General features: G+C 40.5%; 1 protein-coding gene across 2 annotated transcripts in view; it reads left to right on the top strand.

The window, feature by feature from the left end:
* Window positions 1-16008, top strand: part of FLT3 (fms related receptor tyrosine kinase 3) — a 120587-nt gene that overhangs the window by 41389 nt on the left and 63190 nt on the right. The window contains exon 1 of one of the 2 annotated variants that reach the window (XM_070520449.1): window positions 1132-1412. The exons of the other annotated variant lie outside the window; for it this stretch is intronic. Within the exon in view, the coding sequence (XP_070376550.1) occupies window positions 1370-1412 (43 nt within the window). The 5' untranslated portion in view covers window positions 1132-1369. Of the gene's footprint in view, window positions 1-1131; window positions 1413-16008 lie in introns of those variants that run through there. 2 annotated transcript variants of the gene reach the window in all.

The following is a 16008-nucleotide window of genomic DNA, read 5'->3' as shown; positions in this document are numbered from 1 at the left end:
TGCCTTCATTTTGAGGCTGAATAACAGTCCCTTGTATCTATAGACCACATTTTGTTTATTCACTCATCCATGAATGGACACTTGGGTTGCTTCTACTTTTTGGCTATTTCGATTAATGCTGCTATGAACTGGGTGTACCAGTATCTCTTCATGACCCCTTTTTCAATTCTTTTGGGTGTATACTCAGAAATGGAACTGCTGGATCATGAGGTACTTTTTTTAAAAAAATTTTTGAGTGACTGCCATACTGTTTTCCGTAGTGGCTGCACCATGGTAGACACCTTTAAAGTTTCTATCATGCTCTAGAGGGGAAAAATTATTGTACTATAGACTATAGTCAAGGAAAAGGATTGTACGGCCAAGAATGAACACTGCCAATTATTATGCTTTATTAGAAAATTATTAAAAATAACTGAAAGAATGGAATTCCTAGCATTTAGAGACATATTATAAACCATTTGATCCATTCCCTTCATTTACTTGTCAGGTGGCCTGTGAAAGTCAAAAGGCTAGTTAAGGGAAGAATCAGAACTGGCCTCCGGTGCTTTCCCATATTCAACTGATTGCAAAGAAAATAATTTTCAACTTGAAATATTATGCGATGAAGAACAAGAATTACGGAGTAGCTAATTCAAAACATCCTCTGCGATGCAGTGTTTTGCTTTTGTTTCTACGGCTGGTTTTTAGCCTCTCTAATTCCCGTGGTTAACATTGAAACCGGGCCTGTTTTTCTTGCTGCAGCTGCTCACTGGGTCCTGGGCATCCTAGGAGACGGAGGGGAAGACAAAGAAATCCAGTCCGCAATTAGGATCCACCGAGCGTGGACCCTCTGCTGGCCTGCGCGCCGGCCGGAGCCGCCGGTGTGTGGCGCGGATTTAGCTCCCATCCTAGGGCCTCAGAAACCCCCGCGCGCCAGGAGGACGGTTTCTGGCTCTCTGCTGTCCCTACACTCTGGGATCCAAACGAGAGAGTTCGGGGACTCCAGGGGGCAAGGCAGCTCTCCTCCTCAGCCAGAGCCGCGGAGCCGATGCGACTTCCCCGGCGGAACCGCGCCCAATCTCCCCCGCCACAGTCGGGGAGCCCCGGGCTCCGCGGCGCGCGGGCTGCGGACCACGGCGGGCACGTGGGCTCGGCCGCAGCGCTGCGCCAGGCACCGGCTCCCCGGCTCGGCCCAACCTCTCCGCTCCCGCCTCGGCCCCTGCCAGTGGGGAGAGAGATCCTCCCCCCTTCCACTTTGCACCAGTCCGAGGGAATTTGCGGTCGGTGACGCGCATCCTTAAGCGAGCCACCTGCAGCGCGGGGCGCGCCGCTCTGGGCGGCATCGCAGGGCTGGGCCGGCGCGGCCTGGGGACCCCGGGCTCCGGAGGCCATGCCGGCGTTGGCGCGCCGTGGCGGCCGGCTGCCGCTGCTCGGTAAGGCCCTGCTCGCCCGCTCGAAGCCCCTGCAGCCCCCGGCGCTGCCCTCGGCCCCCACCCCGCACCGTGGACCCGGGCGCGCGCCTTCTCCGTCCCCGCCGCCTCGCTCCTCCCCGCGCTCGCTCCTTCCCTCGCTCCCGCGCCCCTCCCCTCATTCGCGCCCTCCCGACTCGCCCAGAACTTGCCCGCGGCCCCTTCCCTTCCCTTCCCACCCCATGTCCTCCTCCTCTCTCTTTTCTGTCGTTGCTGCTTGGGCTCGGGCCGCGGTCCCGAACGGCGGGCCGGACTCCGCGGGCGGGCTCACCGAAGTGCTGCCCGGGCCCGGGGCCGGGGCCGGGGCCGCACCGCCCTTCTCCTACCCGCGCGCTCGGGTGGTGGGCCGGCCGGCGACTGCGGCGGCCCCGAGGTTGGCGCCAGGTGCCCGAGACCTCGCCTGGCCCGACCCTGCATCCCGTAGATTCCCGGGTGGCGCCTGTGACTCTTCTTTTGAGGTTTTGATTTATGGAGTGAACTCTGATGGGAAAATGCGCCCGCGTTCTCCCCCCACAGCGAGCCATCCCGAATAACGACCCCCACCTCGGCCGAATTTCGGTTGGAGCAAAGAATAGTTGCTTTGGAAATGTTATGCAAACATGATTTACATATTAAAATACTGGCTGCCCCTTCCGCCTATACTTGATTTTTATCCTGGCATTAAACCCCAAGAGGTTTTTCAAGGACTCGGAGGACTGTACCCAAGTAATCTACTGGGTACTATAGTTGTTACTGCAAAAAAAAAAAAAAAAAAATTCCCTTAGGGTCCAGTTGAGGTGAAGGAGTCAGAGTTCTGGGAGCTGGGCGCCTCGGTTCTCTGTCTTAGCTCTGCAACCTTGGGACCGACACTCACTGCCGGGGCCTCAGTGTCCTCTTCTGTCCAGTGAGGGAGTCCAGCTGTGTCTCCACCAGCTCCGGAATTCTAGGATTCTAACTTGAAGTCTCTGTGGTAAATAGAAAAAATATTTGCAATATAGACGTGCAGGAATTATTTCCAATAGTTTTTGTTACAAATAATTCTGAATTATAGAGTGAGAAATGTAACGTAAGGGGAAAATGAGTGGGGGAAAAAAGCCCTTTGCATTTCTTAAACTTTATCTTTACTAGTTGGTAAATATGTACACTTCAGATGTATAGTACAATATGTTTTTCAGAGTCTATTAATACAATAAGTTAGCTTTCTGTTATGTATGACATTAAGCAGTAGGTGAATTTTTCAGTAGCATACAAAGACTTTCTAAAAGTATAAAAATCAGCACTTGCAACTATATTTAAGCTGCATTTGAATTCCTTTATATTTAGGAACGATGTCAGAAATTTCTACATCTCCAGATTTTTCTAAATGAAGTATAATTTGCATACAGCAAACATTCACACATCTTAACAATACAACTCCATTACTTTTTACATATGTATATACCCACATAACCATTATCAGATCAAGATCTAGAGCAATTCTAGCTCCACTCTCCCGTAGTCAATACCCCTCAAAGGGAGCCACCATTCTGACTTCTATTGCTGTAGTTTTGCCTGTTTTTGAACTTCGTGTAAACCAAACCATATTACGTACTCTTCTATGTCCATTTTCTTTCACTCAACGTTGTGATTAGGAGATTCAACCTTGTTCTCAGTAGCAGTGGTTCTATTTTTTTTTTTTTTTTTGATTCTTGGGTGCTATTCCTTAGTGTGAATATACTGCTCATTTATCCATTCTATTGTTGAAGAACATATGGATGGCATCCAATTTTGTGTAATTATGAATAATACTGCGGTAAACATTCTTTTACATGTTTTTTTGGTGGACATAAACACCCATTTGTCTTAGGATTATATCTATGAGTACAGTTTCTGCATCACAGGGGAAGGCGTATGTTCAGTTTTGGTAGATATTGCCACTTTTCCAAAGTGGTTGTACCAATTTACATTCCCACTGGCAGCGTATGGGAGTTCCAGTTCCTCACGTCTTTGCCAATCCTTGGTATTACAGAGTTTCTTGAGTAAAGAAGCGTAAAGCGAGAAGCTTAAAAAGGAGCAGTTTAAAATGTTTAAAAGATTTGAACTCCTTGAATTATAGCAGGCAATCCCCATTTCCCTTATATTGTGGGCTCTACCTTTCATGAATAATGGTGAAGCTTTCTAAGTAGTGTTTCAAGAATGGAAACGTATTCTCCCTGGCCTTAATTGCATTCCTTATTGATACTGGAGAGGAGGAGGAGGGCATCAATATTTCCGTAACTATGACACTACCTTGTTTATTAGTGTCAGAAAACTCACATTCAGAACCTCGGATCACACATTTCAGTTGCCATCCCCTGCCCTATTGCCTATCGTACTTTATTTGCCTTTTTGTGTACTGCTAGCCTAAGGGGGAATGGTTCAGGAGGAGGAGGAGGGAAGGGATGCTAGAGAAAGATTGGTTTGGATTGGATAGGACATTAGATCTGGTGACCTGATGTTAAGGTCCCCTTCAATTTTAAAAGTCTAGTTCTAATTGTTGCTGTCATCCAAGCATAGATTGGCTGTTTATTTCTTCTTAGGTACTTCACATCTATCTACAGTAAATTATCCTCTTAGGCTTACTTGTGAACTACTTGCCTTCCGTTAAAGAATAACTCTACTTTGCATAACTAAAAAGGCACTTTCAGTAACTCTTAGTTATCAGTAAAGATTTTGTTGTTGTTATTGAATTCTCCTGTTGTTTAACTGAAAAACTGCCAGGCTATGAGATCTTAAGTGTGGAGGAGGAAGACTGACCTAGATCCCAGGGAAGACATCAGATAAGAAAAATGAAGAGGAAGCATACATGAGAAAGAAAAAAAATTTTTACTTGACAAACTTTTATTGAATACCTATTTCTGTGCTAGCCACACAAGATGAAAGAGCTGAGGATGGGGGAACTTACGTATAAATAGCTAATTCCATTCTATTTAGGAAATGCATGCTCATGGTCTTTGCCTTTCCCCAGGAAAAGCATTTCAGCACGAAGCTTGCTTTCAGTTAAACCTTCCAACACAGTTATTATGATCACTAAATATCTATAAATTAAAAATAGCATGCTTCAATGAAGGAAGCTTCAATCAGGTCAGAAGAGGAATCCCAGATTTTTTGTCCCCTAAAGCTACTTAAACATGGGTATACTGAATTTAATAGTTGCGAGAAAGAAACTGCTCTTCTATTTAAAATAAAACGAATTGACTGTTCCAGAGTTAAATACGACCATCTTTTAGGATTTGGGAGGCAGTAATTTTCTAAATGGTTCTTTGAACAAACTTGTTGACTACAGTTGACTCCCAGAGAGCATTCCTGTTTGCTTGAGAACCCCACAGGATGGCTCACCTTCATTGCTTTCTTCACAGTTGCTTTCATTTCTCTCATCTGGTCATTTTCTAATGAAACTCAGAAAACAGTGTGACAAGAGCTCTTATTGATAAATTCACTGTTCAAGATTACCATCTTGTTGACTTCCTAGATACCCGCCAGATATTGCCTTAATCTTTGGGTAAAGACTGATTTGACACAAAGCAAATAATCTCAAAAGTATTGTATTTTATCATTTTTCTTGATTTTAAAAGGACCTTGCAGAGAATAGGAGTAAGAAATTGGAGAGGGGAAATTGAGGGATGAAAATTAGCTTCGCCTGCTCTGTAATCTGCTTAGGTTGGTCTTGATGCTATGCTGTATCCTTCATTCACTCTGAAGTAGCAAACTCTTGCAAATCTCACAGTAGGTGTTTTGTCTGAGTAGAGCTTCTTGGTTTTCATCAGGTGACTTTGTGATCTTAAGGTTTTTACCCTGACTTCCAAAAACTTTAGCCACTTCTCAATTAGGTAGCTGTAGTTATGTGGCTGAAGATTTTTCTGTCTTTTAGGGGTCTATGAGCTTTATATCTTAGTGATTTAATTACCTTTGGTTGATATCTTCTTTGTCTATATCATCAGTGGTCCTCAAGTGATAAAAGCTTCTGTGGAACTCGCTGATGGTCGTTAATTTGAATCATGCAATTCTGTCCTATGGGTACCAACACATGTGGAGGAAATTTAAAAATATATAAAGTACACACACACTGTTCTTTTGTGGCTAGAGGAATTGCATAAGATCTTAAAAGAGGAACTATTGTTATTTTTTAGGTTAAACAGTAAAAATATTTTTTCACTGCTGTCATTATAAGGTCAATTGGTAGCCAAGAACCCTCTAAAGAATTATGTAGTCTACACTAAAACTGGATATTGTCACTATTTCTTTAAACTATTGTGTTTTGATTAAGCTATCCACTGAATTCAGTCTTCAAATACGTTGCTATTTGAGTTACGATTTTCCTAATGTTAGAGATTCCGTTCTCGGGGGCGATGCAGAGAGATATATTAGGGCTAACAATACAGTTAGGAAACATGTGTTCTCTGCTCTGGCACGGAATTTCTCTGCACTCAAGTTCCTCATTTGTAAAAAGCAGATTAGCAGTATCTCACCCCTTCATCAGATAATGCCTGTAAAGTACAGCTGCATTCCTTGCTGGGCAGGTGATTTGCAGAAAGAGAGCTGTATAAAATCTGAAGAAATCATTAGGATTTAGAGTCACAGGGCTTTCCTCCCTCTCTCCCTCCCTTCCTCGACACTTTTGAGCACTGTCTCTGTCCAGGACTTGTGTTAAGTGCCACAGAGTACTGGTTCCTGCCATCTAAGAGCTCACAGTCTAATATTGGGGGTCTCGGCAGGAAAGGGTCAGGCTTGTAAAAGGAAAATTGCAGTGCAATTTTAGAAATATGCACAGAAGTTGAGCCTCTAACCCTGACTGAGAAAATAAGACAAGGCTTCCAAGAAGAGGCAATGCCAGAGCCATTACTAGAAAGATAAGTAAGAGTTGACAGGGAAAAGAGAGGATCAGACATTCCAGGCAAATAGGACAGCAAAGAAAAAGGTACAGAGGTCAGAAACACGGAGTGGATGGAAAACTCTTACATTCCAGGTTGCTGGAACACAATTTGGAAGGCCTCCACAATTAGAGTAACTACCATTTTGAGAGTTGTAACTCAGAAAGTTGTTTGAAGACTGTTCAGTGGAGAGTTTTAAGAAATTCAAGGTTGCCAGAGGCACAGTGTGTGATGTGTAAGGAGTGTTTTAGTGGTGCGGTAAGGGGCTTGGACTTTATCATGTAGACCAGGAGACTCTGGATGGAGTTCAGGGGGTCCATTGTGTCCCTCAGGGTGCATGTGTATCGTGCACACGCACGTGCACAGGCATGGTATTCTTTTGGAGAGAGGATTAATTGTTTTCATCAGATTTTCAAAGGGGTCTGCAACTCAAGAAAGGGTAAGGACCATTGCTGTAGGTTGTTGAGGGTTTTTAAGCAGAGGAGTGAGACACTCTGGTAGTATTTTGGAAAGACACTCTGGTGTCTGTATGGAGGGTGGATGTCAGGCCGACAGGACCATGGCGGGGAGGCCAGCTAGGATGTCGTTGGCAGTAGTCCGGGCCAGAGATGATGAGGGCTTGAATCGGCGCAGTGGTAATAGAGATGCAGAGCTGTGGATGGATTTGGGAATTATCAAGAGGTTCAAATGTCAGGGCTTGGCAACTGCCAGGATAATGGGAAGTGAGCGAGAGGGAGGACTCAAAAATGACTTCTGGGTTTCTGGCTTTGGTGATGGTGGATGTGTTGCCACTAACTGAGAAAGAGAGAAGATAGAGGAAGGAGTAGGTTTAGGAAGGAAAAAATGGAGTTGAATCTGAGTTTAAGGTTCCAAGGGGGCCACCCAGATACAGAGCTGTACACAGAGGCGGTATGAATTTGGAAATCAGGAGCAAATAGACTGTAGTTAGAATCATGAGAATTTACAGAAAAAGAACATAGAAGGAGTGGAGAGGATATGACCTTAGGGCTGCCCAGTTCTAAGGAAAAATACACTCATGTGTGTCTGTCTCCTTCTCTCTACTCACAGCACTACTCACACTGAACACTTCTGGCACTTCCGGCCACCAATGTATGTGTGTGTGTATGTGTGGGTGGGTGGGTGGGTGTGGCTGGGTGTGGGTTTCCCCACTCCGAGCAATTCTCAAACACCAGCTGAGTGTTCTACAAGTTATCTCAATTCTGACATCATCTACCTGGAGATAGCGTCAGATCCCACAGGCTGAGTTCAGGCTCCCTCTTCCTCCACTTCAGACATCAATTGCAAGTCCAGCTTGTCAGCCGAGCTTCTGTCCACAGGCTGTAAATCGGAAGTCCCCAGGACCCTCTCAAGTTCAATTAATTTGCTAGAGCAGCTCTCAGAACTCAGGAAACATTTTACTTACTAGATCACCGGTTTATTATAAAAGGATGTAACTCAGGAGCAGCCAGATGGAAGAGACGCATTAGGGCAGGTTTGTGGAGCTTCTGTGCCCTCTCAAGGAGCCACTCTCCCAGCAACGCCATGTATTCACAAACCCAGAGGCTCATCAAATCTCTGCTGAAGAATTTTTGTAGAGCTTATTCTCAGCCCCTGCCTCTTCCCAGTGGTCAGTGGGTGGGGCTCAAAGTTCTCACCCTCTAATCACTTGGTTTTTCTGGTGACCAGCCCCATCCTGAGGCTCTTTGCGGGGCCCCACCTTAGCTCACCTCATTAACATAAACTCAGGTGTGCTCAAAGGGGATGCCTTATGATTAACAAATGACACTCCATCACTCAGGAAATTCCAGGGGTTTTAGGAGCTTTGTGCCAGGAACGGGACTGAGACCAACTATGTGTTTGTTATATCGCACCAGTCTACTGCTCTCTTTCACCAGTTGAGGAATATGGGGCCCAAAGAGGTTAAATGACTTGCTAAAATTCAAAGTTATCAAAATTGATAACTCTCAGAAGAGAGACTTGGAACTCAAGTCTCCAAGTCTTATCCAGTTCTCTTTGCCTCACAGGAGACCTGACTTGGAGGATTTGAAAATGAGGTGCCTTGACTTTCTTGATTTGTTTTATAATGTCTAAATCCATCACACTTTTAGTGGAGTAGATTTTACTTTTACGTAAAATTTATTTTAAATTGGTGCCAAATTGTTTTTTCCGCCAACCCTCACCTCCCACGCCAGTCCTGTCCCTTCAAAGTAGACCACTTAGGGAGCCCTTTTCCAATTCCACCGTTGTCCTCCTTACTCAGAAGGGTTTTGGAACTGGACTCTGGGAAGTGCTGCTAGGGTTTGGAAAGAGATTCTCAGAAAAAACCTTAATATTGATTATGGCAAATTCTTTCTTCGATGTTTTTAAAAGTCAGGTTTATTGAGGCACAATTTTTCATATAATAAATTTCACCCTTACTGTATGGCTCCATGTGTTTAACTAACACATATAGTCACATAACTACTACCACTATCAAGATATGGAACATTTCCATTTCCCCCAACTTCTCTTATGCCCCTTTGTAGTCACTCCCACTGCCCACCCCAGCCCCTGGCAACCAGTAATCTCTTTTCTGTCTCTATCACTTTTCCTTTTTCAGAATGTCATTTAAGTGAAACTCTACAATATGTAGCCTTTCGAGTCTCTTTCTTTCACATAGCATAATTATGTGAGATTTATCCATGTTGTTATGTATATCAGTACTTTTTTCCTTTCTATGGCTGAGTAGTATTCCATTGTATGGATGTGTCACAGTTTGTTTATCCATTAACCAGCTGAATTCATTTGTCTGGCAATTATGAATAAAGCAGCTATAATATATATATATATATATATATTTTTTTTCTCAAAGATTAGCATGTGAGCTAACATCTGTTGCCAGTCTTCTTTTTTTTTCTTCCTCTTCTCCCCAAAGCCCCCCAGTACATAGTTGTGTCTTCTAGTTGTGAGTGAGTTTGGTTGTGCTATGTGAGATGCCACCCCAGTATGGCCTGATGAGCGGTGCCATGTCCATGTCCAGGATCTGAACCAGTGAAACCCTGGGCCGCTGAAGCAGAGTGCGCGAACTTAACCATTTGGCCACCAGACTGGGCATGCAGCTATAATATTTGAATATAGATTTTGGTGAGAGAATAGGTTTTAATTTCTCTTGGGTAAATACCCAGGAGTGGTATTGTATTGACGGATTGTATGCTAAGTGAATGTTCAACTTTATAAGAAACTGCCGGTTTTTCAGAGTGAAATTACCATTTTTCATCCCTGCAAGCAGTATATGAGAGTTGCAGTTGCTCAGCATCATAAGCTTGGTATGATCAGTTTTTTTGTTTTTGTTTTATTTTGTTTTAATTTTTATTGAGATTATGATAGTTTTACAACTTTGTGAAATTTCAGTTGTACATTATTGTTTTTCACTCGTGTTGTAGGTACACCACTTCATCCTTTGTGCCCACTCCCTACCCCCCCTTTCCCCTGGTAGCCACTAATCTGTTCTCTTTGTTTATGTGTTTAACTTCCAAATATGAGTGAAGTCATACAGAGATTGTCTTTCTCTATCTGGCTTATTTCACTTAACGTAATGCCCTCAAGGTCCATCCATGTTGTTGTGAATGGGACGGTTTTATTCTTTTTCATGGCTGAGTAGTATTCCATTGTATGTATATACCATATCTTCTTTATCCAATCATCAGTTGATGGGCACTTAGGTTGCTTCCACATCTTGGCTGTTTTTGTTTTTCAACAATTCTAATAGGGGTGTAGCAATATCTCATTGTGGTTTTAATTTGCGTTTTTCTAATGAGTAAAGATGTTGATCATCTCTTTGTATGCTTAATTGCCATTTTATATTTTGTTTGGTGAAGTGTCTCCTAAAATCTTTTGCCCATGTTTTTATCAGGATGTTTGTTTTCTTATTATTAGGTTTAAAGTGTTCTTTGTGTATTCTGGATATAAGTCCTTTATCAGATATATGTTTTGGAAATATTTTCTCCCAGTCTATGGCTTGTATTTTCATTTTTTAAACAGTGTCTTTGAAGAACATAAGTTATTAATTTTGATGAAGTCCACTAGTGGAAAAAAATTAGCCCTAGACTAAATACTGCTTTGGTCCCACCTAACCAAGCTTAAAAACAAGGCCTGAAAGGAACAAAGTGTTTACAGTGAACTTAACTGCATCCTGGAAAAAAGTTCAAGAATATTTAAAAGAATACAAAAATATCTGACACCAGGTAAAATTCACAATGTCTGGCATCCAATTACAAGTTAACAGACAAACAAAGAATAAAAATTCAGCCCATAATAAGGAGAAAAATCAATCATCCAAAAGGGACCCAGAAATGATATAGTGTATAGCATTAGTAGGCAACAACATTAAAATAGATTTATAACTACTCTGTTCCATATATTCCTGCAGCCAGAGGAAAGATTGTACACGTTAAGCAGGGGCATAGTAGATGTAAAAAGTCACACAAATTGAACTGCTAGAAATGAAAATTACAGTTACACTGGATGGGATTGGTAGTAGATTAGACACTGCAGAAGAAAAGATTAGTTAACTTGAAGACATAGCAATAGACACTCTCCAAAAGGAACAGATTAAAAAGACAAAATAAAATGAACAGGGAATCAGTGAGCTACAGGAGAACTTTGGGTGGTCAAATATACATGTAAATCTGCATATGAATGTATCTTTTTTCTCTGAATGCTTTTAAGAGTTTTTCTTTATCATAGGCTTTAAGCAATTTGATTATAAAGGACCTTTTGTAGTCCTCTTCCCAAGTCATGCGCTTGGGTTTTGTTGGGCTTCTTGGATCTGTAGGTTTATCATTTATATCAGATTTCTAAAATTTTCCTCTTTTGTTTCATCCAATATTTTTTCTGCCTTCTTTTCCTCCATTCTCTCCTTCAAGGATTCTAATTACATGTATATTTGGCCACTGAAAGTGAGTAAAATATAAAGACTTTTTTTTAATCATTTAACTTTAAAAGATACTTTACTGTTTAAAGCAAAAATAATAACAGTGACTTGGGTTTATAACTTATGTAAAAGTACAATGTCTGACAATAATAGCACAAAGCCTGAGAGAGATGAAACGGAAATGTACTGCTGTAAGGTTCTTATATTATACATAAAGTAGTGAGAGAGCACTTCCAAGTAGACCGTGTTACAGTGAAGATGCATACAGTCACGCATCACTTAATGACTGGGACGCATGCTGAGAAATACATCATTAAGCAATTTTATCATTGTGTGGACAACAGAGAGTGTACTTACACAAACCTAGATATACTTGCACACACACCTAGGCTAGATGATACTAATCTTATGGGACCACCATCATAGATGCAGTCCATCATTGACCAAAATGTCATTATGTGGTGCATGACTGTCCTGTAAACCTTAAAGCACTTGATAATATAACAAGACAAAAGCATTATAACCATTAATCCAAGAAAAGAGATGAAGTGGAATAACAAGAAATACTCAATTATTCCCCAAAAAGGCAGAAAAAGAGGAAAAAGGAATTAAAAAACAGATGGGACAGTGGGGAGGGAGGAGGGCTGAAGGGGTAACAGAGCACATGTGTATGGTGAGAGATGGTAATTAGTCTTTGGGTGGTGAGCATGATGTAGTTTACACAGAGATTGAAATATAAAGACACACACCTAAAATTTATATAACGTTATAAACCAATGTTACCTCAATTAAAAAAGAAAAAAACAGATGGGACAAATAGAAAGCAAAGAATAACATGGTAGATTTAAACCTAGTCATGTCAATAATCTCATTAAATTTAAATGATCTACATATCACAATTAAAAGGCAGAGGTTATCAGATTTGGTTTAAAAAAAAAAGCAAGACCAAACTGTATGGTGCATGAATGAAACCAACTTTGGATGTGAAGACACAAATAAGTTAAAATAAAAAGATGGGGGAAAAGTATCCCATGCAAACACTAATCAAAGGAAAGCTGGAGAGGCTAAAATATCTCAGACAAAGTCTATTTCAAAGCAAAGAGTGTAACTAGAGGCAGAGAGTCATTTGGTAGTGCCATATAGCTCGATTCATCAAAAGGACATAAAAATCCTAAACATTTATGCATCTAATAACAGAACTTGAAAATACGTGGAGCAAAATCTGATTGAACTGCAAGGAGAAATGGACAAATCCACAATTACATTCTGAGAGTTCAATACTCCTTCAATAACTGACAGAAGAAGGAGAAAAAAACTCCATAAGATATACAGGACTTGAACAATATCAATCCTCCTGACCTGAATCACATTTATAAAATATTCCACTCACCAATGACTGAATGTACATTCTTCTCAAGTGCACACAATACACTTATCAAATTAGACCATTTTCTGGACTATAAAACAAGCTTCAATAAATTTTAAAAGATTCAAGACATACAAAGTATATCCTGTGATTATGGTGGTATTATATTAGGAATTAATAACAGAAAGATAACTGGAAAATCCTCAAATATTTGAAAACCAAGTAACACATTTCTAAATAATCCATGGGTCAAAGAAGAAACCAAAAGATAAATGAGAATGTGTATTGAATTGAATGGAAAGAAAATTCACTAAGAATTTGTGGGATGCCTCTAAAGCAGTACTTAAGGGGAAATTTATAGTATCAAGTTATTAATTAGTAAGTGATTAGTAGCATTAAATCATAATGCTACAAATTATAGAGAGATGCTACAAATTAAACTGGATAAAGATCTCAAATCAATGATCTTGAATTCAAGCACAAGCAAGAGGGGAAAAATAACAATTTAAACCCCATGTCAGCAAAAGAAAGGAAGCAAACACAATCAGAGTGAAAATCAATGAAATAGAAAACAAAACAAAAACATTGGAGAAAATCAATGCAACCAAGAGCAATAAAGATCAATAAAATTGCTAAACCTCTTGCCAAACTAATCAGGAAAAAAAGAGAGAAGATGCAAATTTCCCATATCAGGAATAAAAGAGGCAACATCACTACAGAATCTATAGATATTGAAAAAGATAATATGGAAATATTATTAACAACTTTATGCCTATACTTTGGCAACTTTCATTTAATGGAAAAAATTCATTGAAAGACACTACCAAAGCTCACTTGAGAAAAATTGATAACCTAAATAATGCTATGTCTGTTAAAGCAATTGAATTTGTGGTTAAAAATGTTCCCACAATGAAAACCACCAGAGCAGCTGGCTTCACTGGGGAATCCACCAAATATTTAAAGAGGAAATAATACCAATTCAGCACAAACTCTTCCAGAAAATTTAAGAGAATACAACACTTCCCAACTCATTCTATGAGGCCAGCTTTACTGTGATGTCCAAACAAGACAAAGATGTTAAAAGCAAAAAATAAAAACAAACCTACAGATGAATAATTTCCATGAATATAAATGCAAAAATTCTTAGCAATACTTTAACAAATTGAATTCAACAGTACATGAAAAAGATAGTACCTTGTATCCAACTGGTGTTTATTCCAGGAAGGCAAGGTTGGTTAACATTTGCAAATCAATCAATGTAGTTCACCGTATTCACAGAATAAAAAAGAAAAGCTCCTAAAAAACAAAAACAAACCTATATGATCATCTCAATAGACATAGAAGCAGCATTTGACAAAATTCAACATCCACTCCTGAGAAAATTTCCCAGCAAATTGGGAATAGAAATGATTCTAGGCAAGGAAAAGGAATGAAAAGCATCCAGATTAGAAAGGAAGAAGTCAAGCTGTTTTTATTTGCAGGCAACATTATCATCTATGTAGAAAGTCATACAAAAAAGTAACTACAACTGATAAGTAAGTTCTGTAAGTTTGCAGTATGCAAGATCAGTGTAGAAAAATCAATTATGTTTCTGTAACTAACAATCAGAAATTGAAGTAAAAAAATACAAAATGGCATAAAAAAATGAAATAGGGATAAAGATAGATGAGATCTGTACACTGAAAACTACAAAACATTGCTGAGAGAAATTAAAGACCTAAATAAAAGGAGATATACCATGTTTATGTATTGTAAGATTCAATATTGTTAAATGTCAGTTCTGCACAAATTGATCTGGTGATTCAGCACAATTCATATCAAAATCCCTGTAGACCCTTTTGCAGAAATGGACATGCTGATTCTAAAATTTATGAAAGAAACCTAGAATGAAAGGGACCTAGAATACCCAAAACAATTTTTTTTAAGATTTTATTTTTTCCTTTTTCTCCCCAAAGCCCCCCAGTACATAGTTGTATACATATTTTCAGTTGTGGGTTCTTCTAGTTGTGGCACGTGGGACAACGCCTCAGCATGGCCTGATGAGTGGCACCATGTCTGTGCCCAGGATCTGAACTGGTGAAATCCTGGGCCCCCGAAGCAGAGCAGGTGAACTTAACCACTCAGCCAAGGGGCCAGCCCCCGGAAAACAACTTTGAAAAGACAAACAAAGGAGGAAAACTTATAATACTTGATTTCAAGGATTATTATAAAGCAATAATAACCAAGACAATGTGGAACTGGCATCCGGATATACAAATAGATCAATGGAAAAGTATAGGGATTCCATAAATAGATCAGAAATATGCAGTCAATTTATTTTTGATGAAGGTATAGAGGTAATTCAGTGGAGAAATCAATCATTCAATAAATGAGGCTGAAACTAGATATTCATATGTAAATATATTCATATGAAAAACTTTAATCCTTATGTCATATAAAAAGTTTACCACGTAAAGTCTACTCAAAATGGATCATAGACCTAAATGTAAAACTAAAATATAAATGTAAAGACATAAATGTAAAATCTAAAACTACAAAACTTATGAAAGAAAACCTTTCTAACTTTAGATTAGACAAAAGATTTTTTAGGTACAAAACCCAAATCATGATCCATAACAGAAAAAGCGGTAAATTGGACATCTTCAAGTTTAAGAATTTCTAGTCTTCAAAAGACAAGTCACAGATTGGCAGAAAATATTCGTCAATCACATATCTGATAAAGGACTTATATCCAGAATATATTTTTAAAAGAACTCTCAAAACTTGGAGATGGCCACATAGGAGGCTCCTGAGCTCATCTCCTCCCATGGATACACCAGATCTACAGCTACACATGGAACAGTGCCCTCTACAAGAAATCTGGAAACTAGCTGAGTGACTCCAACACATCAGGCAAATGAGACAAAAGCCACATTGAAACAGATAGAAAGACTGAGACACAATCTTGCTATAACCCCACCGCTGGCACAGCAATGTACAATTGGAAGGGAACTCACAACCCCCAGCTTCTCCTAAAGGAGTGAAGGGGTTCGACCCAACATCTAGCATTCCTATTATTAAGAGTTCCACCTGAGAGACAGGCCCCCAAACACCTGGCTCTGAAAACCAATGGGTCTCGTGTCTACAAAGCACACCAGATTATAGGAAAGAAACAGTTCTTAATGGGCTTGCAAGGACTCACTGAGGCTATACCTCCAGCTCTCAGTGCTGAGGTAACAGACAGAAACACCCATCTCTCAGTCTTTCTCTTAAAGAGGCATATTTGCAGCCTGGGGGTCAGGCTCCTAATTTAGCATGCATCTAGGAGCTGACTGTGATCCTGCCCAAGACTGGGGAGGCTGGCAAGCAGCATCTCCACATTTTCCCTCTGTCACCATCTCCCTGAAAGGAGCCTGTGCACATGTCTGGAGCCCT

This window comes from Equus asinus, chromosome 11, assembly GCF_041296235.1.
Source record: "Equus asinus isolate D_3611 breed Donkey chromosome 11, EquAss-T2T_v2, whole genome shotgun sequence".
Classification (NCBI taxonomy): domain Eukaryota; kingdom Metazoa; phylum Chordata; class Mammalia; order Perissodactyla; family Equidae; genus Equus; species Equus asinus.
The sequence above is the reverse complement of the archived record's forward strand: the minus strand, read 5'-3'. Positions and strand labels throughout refer to the sequence as shown.